Source organism: Salmo salar, chromosome ssa26 (genome assembly GCF_905237065.1).
Source record: "Salmo salar chromosome ssa26, Ssal_v3.1, whole genome shotgun sequence".
NCBI lineage: Eukaryota > Metazoa > Chordata > Actinopteri > Salmoniformes > Salmonidae > Salmo > Salmo salar.
The window spans coordinates 20,394,577-20,408,535 of record NC_059467.1 but is presented as its reverse complement, the minus strand read 5'-3'; the positions used below and the strand labels follow the sequence as shown (position 1 = coordinate 20,408,535).

At 41.3% G+C, this 13,959-nt stretch overlaps 2 protein-coding genes across 5 annotated transcripts in view; both read left to right on the top strand.

The window, feature by feature from the left end:
- LOC106587352 (AP-1 complex subunit gamma-1) overlaps positions 1-5,326 on the top strand; it is a 33,745-nt gene extending 28,419 nt beyond the window's left edge. For all 4 annotated transcript variants that reach the window (XM_014175682.2, XM_014175680.2, XM_014175681.2 and 1 more), the window contains one exon: positions 69-5,326. In XM_014175682.2, coding sequence (XP_014031157.1) covers positions 69-170 — 102 coding nt within the window. In that variant the 3' untranslated portion in view covers positions 171-5,326. The remainder of the gene's footprint in view (positions 1-68) is intronic.
- Positions 5,327-10,626: 5,300 nt separating this feature from the next.
- LOC106587351 (PH domain leucine-rich repeat-containing protein phosphatase 2) overlaps positions 10,627-13,959 on the top strand; it is a 49,296-nt gene continuing 45,963 nt past the window's right edge. Inside the window, exon 1 of the mRNA XM_014175677.2 lies at positions 10,627-10,987. Coding sequence (XP_014031152.1) covers positions 10,793-10,987 — 195 coding nt within the window. The 5' untranslated portion in view covers positions 10,627-10,792. The remainder of the gene's footprint in view (positions 10,988-13,959) is intronic.

Below are 13,959 nucleotides of genomic sequence, written 5' to 3'. Positions count from 1 at the left end.
ATAGAGTTCAGCTCTACATTGAGTAGTTCATATTGCTTTAATAAACACGTCTTTCTCATGATTTACAGCAACAACTCCGCATGAGGGTCAAGCTGACGTACACCCACAAAGGCTCACCTGTCCAAGACCTGGCCGAGGTCAACAACTTCCCTCCTCAGTCCTGGCAATGATGACCGTACCCTCTCACTCTTAAAGACCCCGCCAAGGGAACTATGGGAAAGATTCTCCCCTCCCCCCTTTACCCCGACTGATCCCCCTGTGACATCACTGCAGACTGCTGCCCTGGGGTTGCATGGGAAGCAGTGGAATGTTTAACACACACAAAAAAGATGGTATGAAGACCATGATGACCGCAACAACGACGGCAACGACGATAGACATCACCAGAAATATGTGAAAACATATTAATTTACTAATCCTTCTTTTCCTTGATTGGTTTCACCTCAATCTGTCTGCTTTGCAGTTGCCACTATTTCCATCTCCTTGCCCTCTCAATGCACGTCCGCCCACATTGCACTCTCTGTGGTACGCCCACCCCTCTAAGCCACCATAGAAAATAGCTGTTGGCTATGAGCACTTGTTTAAGCGGTCTTTTGTTTCATGTTTTACAGGAATTTAACATGGGTATTTTTTTTCTTCCTATTTTCAAGCCTGAATGAGATGCAACTTAATTAACTCTATGAAATTTGCACACTGTCCATTCACCACTTTCCCAATTGGGTTTGGAAACTTGGAGTACTTTGGCTCTCAGTATTTAATCTAGTTTGGTCTCCAAAGTGACTGTAACACATTCTGTTATAAAGATCTCCAGCTCTATGCTTCAAATGCAAGTTCTTCGGTTGCAATACAAAGGTTCATCTCTCGTGGACAGATTCTGGGTGTAAACCGAAAAATCTGTCAGGATGGGATGCGTAGGATCAGTTTTCGTCACTGATTATTTGGATGTATCAGGATTGGCCGAAGTGCTTAAACTTCGACTGCTTCGCTTGTGTGGGGAAATTGGTGGAAGTGGGGGGGCTTTAGCTAAGAGTTTCCTTTTGCGAGGGAAGAGACTTCGCAAACCGGAACTCACAATTTCTAATACGTATGGACCCACAACTACATCACGCAGCTGACCAAATTACGGGAGATTCTAGTTCTGGGTTAACTGAGATTATAAAAATATTCACATTGACTTTTTCCCTCTTTAACATCCATTAACTTTGGCAGCAGAAAGGTTTTAAAGACCCAGAGCACTCATTAAGTTTTGGGGAAACTTAATTTGACCCTCCATCCTGTTAAAAGGCAAAAGATGTGTGAAGTCGTTTTGAATTCCATCAGTTTTCTCTGAAGTCAGTTTGAGAGTTGTTTGAATCCCATTCACCTTGGTTGGCCAGAGAGGCCTTTCAGCAGGGTTAAGATATACTGTAAATGGATAAAGTGCATATTTCGAAGGCTGGAGTGTTTGTTTGTTTGTCATGGGCTGGTAAACACACAGTATAGTTCCATTTTCTTTAGTTTGGTCAGCAGTTCGGTAGCCATAGTACGCCGCTATCTTGAAAAGGTATTTTCTGAGGTGGAATCTAGAGGATGGACATTTCTGCTTTGTTTGACTGCCCTGTATAGCACCGTTTCCCCCACATAGATGGGCACTATTTACAGTTTATTCAAGCCATGTTGTTAAATTCAACAGTTAATTGCTTAGATCAAGCTGAGGTTATTGAAGCAATATGGATATTGTATATCAGTGCGGGTCTAAGACACATCTTAGTTATAGGCAAATCCTTAAACAGAGATTCATTGAATATTAACTTTGTAAGTATTGAATCTTCCACGCATCTGAACAAACAGCCTGAAATGTAAGATTCACAGCTTTGGGGCGTCAAAACATCTGTCTCTTTTTAGACTATTAACCTGGCTGGACATAGCCAGCCTAGAGACGACACGTACGTACATGTACATTAAGTCTATTTTGAATGTAGTTATATGCACTGAATGCTTTTCCTTTGCAGTCTTTTTCTGTGGCTCTCCTCTTTGAGGGCGCTGGCCATTTTGTTGGCACTATTTTTGTGGTAGTATGATTTTGTTATTTTTGCAGTGATTTGACTTTAACATTATTGTCTATCAAAATGATGTGCCTTTTGACAACTAGATGGGAAGTCCCTGAACTGGTCTCATCTGATCTGTGTGAAGAGGGTTTGTGTGTCAGGGAGTGCTTATTGTGGGTAATATCCTGACTAGAGAGCAGGCAAGACGGACAGGCTGGATGGAAGGAAGGAGTCCAAGAAGAATGTGACCTTTTTATTTTAGAGACATCTCACTCTCTGATTTTCTGGCATTTAGAGTGGAAATGATGTAGTCGGATATCAGTGTAGCTTGGTGTGATTCCTTGGCTGTCATACTTCTCCAAATCAGAATCCCGACCTAGCTGTCGGAAACATTAACCTGAATACCTCACAATGTTTTCTCTTCCTGTTAACTATCAACAGTACCTGGATAGCTGTATTTAGTCTTATGTATGATCTGCAATCAAGTGGGCACCTGTCGGGCATCTCATTACTAACACGCTTAGCTGCCCCATGATGCTGTATGTGTTCAGACCTTCAGATGTTCAATCGCACTATATGCTTATTGATATTCACTATGCTACACTATCAAACTTTTGTGACCAAATCGGAGATGCTATTAGCTTTGGAAATAAGCTTTGGAAATATTTTTGAGCAATGATGTGTATATGGAGAAAATGATTTCATTCTTAACTTTTTTTTTCTGTTTTTGACAATGCTATATTGGCTTTTTCTGTATATATTGAGGGCTTTTAATATTGTCAAATATCCTTTCTTTCATCCCTTTTTTTTTTAGATATCAACCATTTTCTAAGACTTCCAATTACTCAGTGTATATTGTCTGAATAGATCTTAATCAACAATATGATCTGAAGGAAAGACTTCCCTATTTCATCAGTCATCGCAAAATATGTATAATCAGCTGCCTGTACATTGTATATTATTGTAAAACGAAACGACAAAAGATGATCAAATTAAATAAAACCCCATTTGAAGACTTATACAGATTAGCTAAGGACTATAATTGTATACATGTATGTAAAAAAGAATCATCTTGAAACGATGCAAATGAGCTGCGTTCTCTTCATATTCTTGAAGTTTGGACGTATCTTCTATTTTCTGATGATTTAGTGGGTGAGTAGGCTGCTGTTGATTTCTTATAGATGTCCTCTTAAGGTTTGGTTGGGGAGAACTGGTGTTGTCTGTCAGTGAGGTACTGTACTACTGAGAGGTCTGAGCTGAGCACAGTGCTGCACAGTGACCGAGGTGGCACCTTGTCGGTATTCGTGGTCCTCAGAAAGGCCTAATCTGTTTTCATATGCTCCTTAAGAGGAGTAGGCCTCTTGCTAAGATGCTGTAATGCCTCCCTTGGTCTGTAATGTGCTTTATTGTTTTTTTCTATCCCAGAAAAAGTAATTGGAGAAAATGTATGTTGTCAGACATGCAAGCTAATTAATGGACGGATGACCTACCTACAGTGCACATGGTCCTTCTAAGAGAGTGATTCTCATTGTTGGGCCCCTTTTTTTACGTCTCCTATTCACAGGTCATTCTATGTGTTTTTCTCCGGTCCTATAGATTCTCTCCCCATTCATCTGGCATCTCACCTCCCCACGTTAATTGTATTGGATTTCAGAGACATGATAATGGGCCCAGAGTTTCTCTGAAGTGTTGAGGTCTTTTTTTTCTCTTTTTTTTTTTACCCTTATGATGCTGTTGCACATACCTTTATTGTAAGGTGGAGATTGAATATCCTGAGTATTATCAGGCTATGAGAGGTTTAATCTGTGTGTGGTGTATATGATTCATTAAGTAGTTAAGTGCTTGTCCTCTCTTGGGGTTGACAGATACAAGGTGCTCTTGGCTGCCTGTCATCATCCACTCTATTACTGAGTCTGGTCATCGCTCCTGATTACTGCATTAAGGAACCCGTCTTGTGGACTGGTTTGTAGAGAGAGCAGAGAATAGGCCTGGTTCTGTTACAGGGAACCGGCCAGCGGGGTAGATGTGTTTAGGCTCTCTAAGATGAAATATGATCCTTTCTATTTATTGAAATCCAATTCAAAAATCAGGACTGAAGTGTGAGGCTGATCTCTCTGCTGTGTCTATGGCCTTTTGGTGTCTACATTTTTTTCAGAAGACCTGTGATCTTAATGCAGTGCTGCTTAACCTGTCATTGTGATATGACAACTAAAACACTGAGCTGAAGCTGCATGTTAGCTGTGCTGTGAGCTCATTTCCACAAGGGGGAGCTGGTCAAGATAGAAGGCAATAGGGAAGGGAAAGACATCTCATACTTGTACCTTGTCTTGAATGTTTTGTTTTTATCGGTTCGATTCCGTCAGCATGACCCTCTGTCAATCATGTTTGACCAGTTAACACTTTTAAGGATACAGTGCCGTGCCCCCATATTGTTTTAAATGAGAAATGCTTATGAACTTGAAATCCCATTGGTTTGTACACTGCATCTTAAAAAGGACATTTGTAATGGAAAGAACCCCTCAGAGGTCTGAGCAGCTTTTGAAGCGTTTTGTTTGTGTAATCAGCCAGTATACGTGTGTGTGTAAATATCTCTGAGAGTGTGTTGGCATGTCTTGCTACAGTCACCTGGTAGGACATGAAATTGGCTGCAATGATTTCAATTCACAACTTCTGAGCTGCATGTGAGAACCAATGTAAATAGTGTCATTTCTACTCTTTACGTAATCCTCTTTTTGAAATGCAAGAAAAGTTCAAATTTTTCAACAAATTCAACACACCACCTTGTTGGATTGTACATTTGAAAATGTAGATTTTTTTTTGTTGTTGTTGTGGAAGTGGTTAAAAGTGCACACCACTCATTCGGATGTAATTGTTTTTTACTTCTATATTTAGCCAGGTGAATTCTGTGTGTAAAGGGGTTTGAAGGCGCATTTGACTTTAGCCACTATTATCCCTTTCCCTGTGAAATCATAAAGCGTCCATTGTACTTTTGAAAGAGAATCTGTATATGTAACCCTCAGATTTATCCCGACTATACAACAACATATCTGATTTGAGAAGGGGAGGAAAAAAACATTTTTTGAAATTCACTTTTCCAGACAGGTTTAACATTTTGAACTGAAACGGAGTCCCATGTCTTCAAGGTGGGTGTGAATGGACTGAAAATATGAATAATGATGTTGATGATTAAACCTGAGAGGCTGTAAACTACATGGGATATTTTAGACTTATGCTGTGTATTATTGTCTTTGGGTTGGAGGAAATGATGATCAAGAGTATAAATAAAAAGTCAAACAAAATTGTTGACCGGACTCATTAATTTATCAACTCTTAGGGCGTGCATTTGGCATGCTGACTGCAGGAATGCCCACCAGAGCTGTTGCCGGAGAATTGAATGTTCATTTCTCTACCATAAGCCGCCTCCAACGCCGTTGTAGAGAATTTGGCAGTACATCCAACCGGCCTCACAAACGCAGACCACGTGTATGGCGTCGTGTGGGCGAGTGGTTTGCCGATCTCATCGTTGTGAACAGAGTGCCCCATGGTGGGGTTATGGTATGGGCAGGCATAAGCTACACACAACGAACACAATTGCATTTTATTGATGACCATTTGAATGGACAGAGAAACCGTGACACGATCCTGAGGCCCATTGTCATGCCATTCATCTGCTGCCATCACCTCATGCTTCAGCATAATACACAGCCATATGTCACAAGGATCTGTACACAATTCCTGGTTGCTGAAAATGTCTCAGTTCTTCCATGGCCTGCACACTCACCAGACATGTCACCAATTGATGTTTGGGATGCTCTGGATCAGTGTGTTCCAGTTTCTGCCAATATCCAGAAACTTCAGAGCCAGTGAAAACATTCCACAGGTCACAATCAACAGCCTGATCAACACTATGCGAAGGAGATGTCACACCAGATACTGACTGATTTTCTGATCCACGCCCCTACCTTTTTTTTAAGGTATTTGTGACCAACAGATGCATATCTGTATTCCCAGTCATGTGAAATCCATAGATTAGGGCCTAATGAATTTATTTCAATTGACTGATTTCCTTTTAGATCAGGCCTACACAGATATTTTCAGCTTAACATAGCCTATCTGACATGTTTCAGTATACATAGGCTACTTGTCCTACTAAACTAGATTGAGTCACAGTAAGGTTGGAGCGGCGTACAAACAAGGAGAATTCCGATCGAAGTTCCAGTATCTGTTTCCACGGGAGTAGTTTCTTAGGTCAGTGATTCTTGATTAGCTTTTGAGGAACATTATCAAGTCCAATCTGTTAAAAGTACCTCTGTGTGGGCTGGTAGTTGAGTATTGATTTTCTGTGAGCCAAACAAACTACAGTAGTGGAAGAAGCCAAGTCATGGCAGTCAATTAACAGTGATCCAGGTGGAATAGAAGTGACAGGATTCTCTCATCCAGCACTTTAACACACCGGTTTGCTTTTACAGTTGTGGTATATTGATGTCTGCTGATGAACCCATTGGCTGGACATTGCTATAAGTTCGCGAAAAAGGTCTATATATATATATTTTTATTTAATTTTTTATTTTAATATTTTTTAAAAAAATATTTTTTAACTAGGCAAGTCTGTTAAGAACACATTCTTATTTTCATTTGACGGCCTAGGAACGGTGGGTTAACTGCCTTGTTCAGGGGCAGAACGACAGATTTTTACCTTGTCAGCTTGGGGATGCAACCTTACGGTTAACTAGTCCAACGCTCTAACCACCTGCTTTACATTGCACTCCACGAGAAGCCTGCCTGTTACGCGAATGCCGTAAGAAGCCAAGGTAAGTTGCTAGCTAGCATTAAACTTATCTTATAAAAAACAATCAATCAGTCATAATCACTAGTTAACTACACATGGTTGATGATATTACTAGTTTATCTAGCCTGTCCTGCGTTGCATATAATCGATGCGGTGCGCATTCGCGAAAAAGGTCTGTCGTTGCTCCAACTTGCACCTAACCATAAACATCAATGTCTTTCTTAAAATCAATACACAAGTATATATTTTTAAACCTGCATCTTTAGTTAATATTGCCTAACATTAATTTATTTTAACTAGGGAAAATGTGTCACCTCTGCAACAGAGTCAGTGTATATGCAGCAGTTTGGGCTGCCTGGCTCGTTGCGAACTGTGAAGACTATTTCTTCCTAACAAAGACAGCCGATTTCACCAAACGGGGGATGATTTAACAAAAGCGCATTTGCAAAAAAAGCACAATCGTTGCACGAATGTACCTAACCATAAACATCAATGCCTTTCTTAAAATCAATACACAGAAGTATATATTTTTAAACCTGCATATTTAGCTAAAAGAAATCCAGGTTAGCAGGCAATATTAACCAGGTGAAATTGTCTCCCTTCTCTTCCGTTCATTGCACGCAGAGTCAGGGTATATGCAACAGTTTGGGCCGCCTGGCTCGTTGCGAACTAATTTGCCAGAATTTTACGTAATTATGACATAACATTGAAGGTTGTGCAATGTAACAGGAACATATAGACTTATGGATGCCACCCGTTAGGTAAAATACGTAAAGGTTCCGTATTTCATTGAAAGAATAAACGTGATCGTTTCCGGATTCGACCATATTAATGACCTACGGCTCGTGTTTCTGTGTGTCATTATGTTATAATTAAGTCTATGATTTGATAGAGCAGTCTGACTGAGCGATGGTAGGCACCAGCAGGCTCGTAAGCATTCATTAAAAATAGCACTTTCGTGCGTTTTGCCAGAAGCCCTTTGCAATGCATTGCGCTGTTTATGACTTCAAGATTAGGCTGGTGTAACCGATGTGAAATGGCTAGCTAGTTAGCGGGTGCGCGCTAATAGCGTTTCAAACGTCACTCGCTCTGAGACTTGGAGTAGTTGTTTCCCTTGCTCTGCATGGGTAACGCTGCTTCGAGGGTGGCTGTTGTCGATGTGTTCCTGGTTCGAGCCCAGGTAGGAGCGAGGAGAGGGACGGAAGCTATACTGTTACACTGGCAATACTAAAGTGCCTATAAGAACATCCAATAGTCAAAGGTATATGAATTACAAATCGTATAGAGAGAAATAGTCCTATAATTCCTATAATAACTACAACCTAAAACTTCTTACCTGGGAATATTGAAGACTCATGTTAAAAGGAACCACCAGCTTTCATATGTTCATGTTCTGAGCAAGGAACTTAAACGTCAGCTTTCTTACATGGCACATAATGCACTTTTACTTTCTTCTCCAACACTTTGTTTTTGCATTATTTAAACCAAATTGAACATGTTTCATTATTTATTTGAGGCTAAATTGATTTTATTGATGTATTATATTAAGTTAAAATAAGTGTTCATTCAGTTTTGTTGTAATTGTCATTATTACAAATAAATAAAAAAATCGGCAGATTAATCGGTACCGGCCTTTTGGTCCTCCAATAATCGGTATCGGTGTTGAAAAATCATAATCGGTCGACCTCTAATAAATTCAGTACTCGAGGACAACTCAAGGGAGAAGTCATGAAGGAACAGGCAAGTGGTGCTTGAAAGACACCTGGCTGAATTTGCTGTTTCAGACCCACCCCCTATACCGCTTTTCCATGACCCTGAAGAGACATGAGTGCCTTGGTTACCTCTCATTCACTCCTTTTTTAAAAATTTTTTACATTTATTTTTTTACATTTTATTTTTATTTAACATTTAACCACATAGCCCAGGCCTGCCTTATTGACATATCTTGACATGCCATATTATCAGGGTCATGACATACTTGTTCCAATTTAGACCATAATGACATGGGATATTGGCTGCTCTGATTCCCTATGAGGAATAATTTGAGTGCTTATGTATAGATATACCATTTTTCAAAATGTAAGTATCATGAGCCTCTAGGGCAGCTATAAGAAGCAGCCTACAGTCGTGGCCAAAAGTTGAGAATGACACAAATATTAATTTTCACAAAGTCCGCTGCCTCAGTTTGTATGATGGCAATTTGCATATACTCCAGAATGTTATGAAGAGTGATCAGATGAATTGCACTTAATTGCAAAGTCCGTCTTTGCCATGCAAATTGACTGAATTCCCCAAAAACATTTCCACTGCATTTCAGCCCTGCCACAAAAGGACCAGCTGACATGTCATTGATTCTCTCGTTAACGCAGGTTTGAGTGTTGACGAGGACAAGGCTGGAGATCACTCTGTCATGCTGATTGAGTTTGAATAACAGACTGGAAGCTTCAAAAGGAGGGTGGTGCTTGGAATCATTATTCTTCCTCTGTCAACCATGGTTACTTTCAAGGAAACAGGTTCCGTCATCATTGCTTTGCACAAAAAGGGCTTCACAGGCAAGGATATTGCTGCCAGTAAGATTGCACCTAAATCAACCATTTATCGGATCATCAAGAACTTCAAGGAGAGTGGTTCAATTGTTCTGAAAAAGGCTTCAGGGCGCCCAAGAAAGTCCAGCAAGCGCCAGGACTGTCTCCTAAAGTTGATTCAGCTGCGGGATCGGGGCACCACCAGTACGGAGCTTGCTCAGGAATGGCAGCAGGCAGGTGTGAGTGCATCTGCACGCACAGTGAGGCGAAGACTTTTGGAGGATGGCCTGGTGTCAAGAAGGGCAGCAAAGAAGCCACTTCTCTCCAGGAAAAACATCAGGGACAGACTGATATTCTGCAAAAGGTACAGGGACTGGGGTAAAGTAATTTTCTCTGATGAATCCCCTTTCCAATTGTTTGGGGCATCTGGAAAAAAGCTTGTCCAGAGAAGACAAGGTGAGCGCTACTGTCATGCCAACAGTAAAGCATCCTGAGACCATTCATGTGTGGGGTTGCTTCTCAGCCAAGGGAGTGGGCTCACTCACAATTTGGCCTAAGAACACAACCATGAATAAAGAATGGAACCAACACATCCTCCGAGAGCAACTTCTCCCAACCATCCAGGAAAAGTTTGGTGACGAACAATGCCTTTTCCAGCATTATGGAGCACCTTGCCATAAGGCAAAAGTGATAACTAAGTTGCTCGGGGAACAAAACATCGATATTTTGGGTCCGTGGCCAGGAAACTCCCCAGACCTTAATCCCATTGAGAACTTGTGGTCAACCCTCAAGAGGCGGGTGGACAAACAAAACCCCACAAATTCTGACAAACTCCAAGCATTGATTATCCAAGAATGGGCTGCCATCAGTCAGGATGTGGCCCAGGAGTTAATTGACAGCATGCCAGGGCGGATTGCAGAGGTCTTGAAAAAGAAGGGTCAACACTGCAAATATTGACTCTTTGCATCAACTTCATGTAATTGTCAATAAAAGCCTTTGACACTTATGATATGCTTGTAATTATACTTCAGTATTCCATAGTAACATCTGACAAACATATCTAAAGACACTGAAGCAGCAAACTTTGTGGAAATTAATATTTGTCATTCTCAAATCTTTTGGCCAAGACTGTACATTGAGTGAAATTACAATGTCATGCATTAAATCAAAATTGCAAGACAGTTAATGCGGTAAAGCACACGTGTAATAGGTGTATAGGAAACCTAATGAATAATTCAGTACGCCTCTACTCTGAAATGGGCAGTGCCTTATGAATAATATGTTACCCTGCCTCTCTAATGTTTATTGATTGGGTCTATCTGACAGCGGTGAGGTTCAGAGTCGTTATGGCGTCGCACCGAACGAGAATGGTATTTTTCAGCTGCCCCATGTATTGGAATTTACCAGTCATGTTCCACGTTCTTTTGGGGGTTTTGTAGTTAAATATATACATGCAAATGAAGGAAGAAGATAATATACCGGGCACGGTCAATGGCACCGTCATGGAGAGAAAAAAAGGTGGTGTCGAAGATAGCAGGGGTTGTATGGACACACTGGTCTACGAAGCGGGATCAAATCAAGCTGCAGGTCGTGGCGACCGCAATGGTACAGGAAACCGTGTCGGAACGGGGATACGCGTTCTAAAGGTAACTATCAAGCAGGTCAAATTTGAAGGTTTATCAAAATACTTCAATCGCACAGTACCCGGTTCTAACAGGGCCGAAGTGCGTGTGAAATTATACTCACGCGTCATCCAGTTTGAGCATCATTGATGTTCCCTTATATAGTGGTAACTATATTGGCTTTGAAAGTATAGCGTTGAGTGCAACAATGTGTCGAACCATATCGCCAGAGAGCAGCTTCCTTTCACTGTAGCTCTTTCTAGATTGTAACAACATTTGACTGAACTGTTACAGTAGGCAGTCGTTCGAGATGTTGCTACATATTGTCGTGCTAAGCTGTTAGTCTATCCTACTGTAGATGTTTCATATGCTATATTTGCTGTTGTGTATCATTTGCAAATATGACAACAGTATAGCCTAGGCTATAGATCAGAACATGTCAAAACATGTTTTAACTTGCTGTTTATTGCTGAATATGAATAGCTTAAGCTATTATGGCTAGAGTAACATGTGTAAACTTTTCAATGTGTTTCGCTATTTAGGCTACATGTTTGTCATTGGATAAAATCCACATTGAATTTCTTAAATAACCTATTGACTGGGTTTTGCATAGGCTAACGGACCACCGGTAGGCCCCATCGAAATCTTGGACTGAGATTGTTCAGTCGTTTCGAGCCCTCAGTTAGCAAGCACGATTGACAAGACATGTGATTAACTGTTTCCTTACTCATTCATGTGCTGTTCTTCCGCCATTATGTTACTCATGAACCCATTATTCCATTTACATAAAACATAATGGCTTGTGCCAATTATCCCCATGCATAATAATTTAGAAAATACATTTCATAGGCTGACATGAAACTCATCCATGCTTCTATGGATAGACTGCTTATCTCACCAATCTCTCATGTGATATTGTCATGGGCTGGAGAATGACACATTCCAGTTACAATTGCACTAATAATAAATATCCAAAAGACAACTTCATTGGAAGGACCATTACATTTTATGTTCATTGAATCATGAATGGCTGCTGCTGCTGCAACTAACGGTAGCCTTGTATTCAACCAACCAAGATTTAAACCAATGAGTGGTGAGTTTATACACATATCAGTGGTGGTTGGTGCCATTATGATGATGGAGGATGATAATTGTTTTTCATGAGTATGGCCTTATTTCTATTACAGCATATTGGATGACTGTCATTCATATTCTATTCACCCAGCTCAATGTAACATCAATAGGTTTTAGGCTACTCCATGAATGAAAGTTTACAAGGCAGGTGCACATGTCGAGATACTTTTCAGTAATCAAGGTCACCGTGACACATTCAAAACCGCCTTGCACACTGTTGCAAGTATTCAGACCCTTTCAAAACCGCCTTGCACACTCATGTAAGTATTCAGACCCTTTACTTGGGTTCAAGTCCGGGCTCTGGCTGGGCCACTCAAGGACATTCAGTGACTTGTCCCAAAGCCACTCCTGCGTTGTCTTGGCTGTGTGCTTAGGGTCATTGTCCTGAGCGCTCTGGAGCAGGTTTTCATCAAGGATCTCTGTACTTTGTTCTGTTCATATTTCCCTCGGTCCTGACTAGTCTCCCAGTCCCTGACACTGAAAAACATCCCCACAGCATGATGCTACCACCACCATGCTTCACCGTAGGGATGGTGCCTGATTTCCTCCAGACATGACGCTTGGTATTCAGGCCAAAGAGTTAAATCTTGGTTTCATCAGACCAGAGAATCTTGTTTCTCATGGTCTGAGTCCTTTAGGTGCCTTTTTGGCAAACTCCAAGTGGGCTGTTGTGCCTTTTTACTGAGGAGTTGCTTCTGTCTGGCTGCAGAGATGGTTGGCCTTCTGGAAGGTTCTCCCATCTCCACAGAGGAACTCTGGAGCACTTTCAGAGTATCCATCGGGTTCTTGGTCACCTCCTTGACCAAGGCCCTTCTCCCCCGATTGCTCAGTTTGGCCGGGTGGCCAGCTCTAGGAAGTCTTGGCGGTTCCGAACTTCTTCCATTTATGAATGATGGAGGCCACTGTGTTCTTGGGGACCTTCAATGCTGAATACATTGTTTTGTACCCTTCTCCAGATCTGTGCCTTGACGCAATCCTGTCTCAGAGCTGGACAATTCATTCGACCTCATGGCTTGGTTTTTGCTCTGACATTCACTGTCAACTGTGGGACCTGATAATAGACGTGTGTGTGCCTTTCCAAATCATTTTAAATCAATTGAATTTACCACAGGTGGACTCCAATCAAGTTGTAGAAACATCTCAAGGATGATCAATGGAAACAGGATGCACCTGAGCTCAATTTCAAAACTCATAGCAAAGGGTCTGAATGTTATGTAATATGGTGTCATTTTTTTTTTTTTATATATATACATTTGCAAAAAATGTAAACCTGTTTTGTGATTATGGGGTATTGTGTGTGTAGATTGAGGCTGTATTTTAGAATAAGGCTGTAACATAACAAAATGTGGAATGTCAAGGGGTCTGAATATTTAACGAATGCACTGTATGTTTATCCCTGTTTGACATCTCAGAACATGGTTTGTTAATTGAGCTTCTGATCACTGAGTTGTTGGAGCTTTATTTTACAGATTTCCTTTGCCCTGTCCTTGGATGGTTGTAGGGGTGATGGAGTGAAATGAGGGCAATGACTGACTGGGCAATGGTCTGCTCAGGGTTGTGGCAGCCTCTCTGAATGAGTTTGCCCGTCTTGTAGACTCATACAGAGAGACCTGTGGTGTGTGCCTTTGTTGCCTGTCGCCCTTGATATGCATGTTGTCATTGCACATAGTGAGGTTCTCTGCTTTTGGGAGAGAGTGTGTGAATATGTTGCCTGTCACCCATTGAGCTGTGTGTTGTCATTGCACATTGAGGCCTGTTGTGTGCGTCTTTGGAGCTGTCGTGCTGAAGAGCTGCGGCTCGGGGCCCTGCTGTCTCCTCTTGTGTGTGTGTGTGTGTGCGTGTGCTGCGGTGCAGTGTAGTGT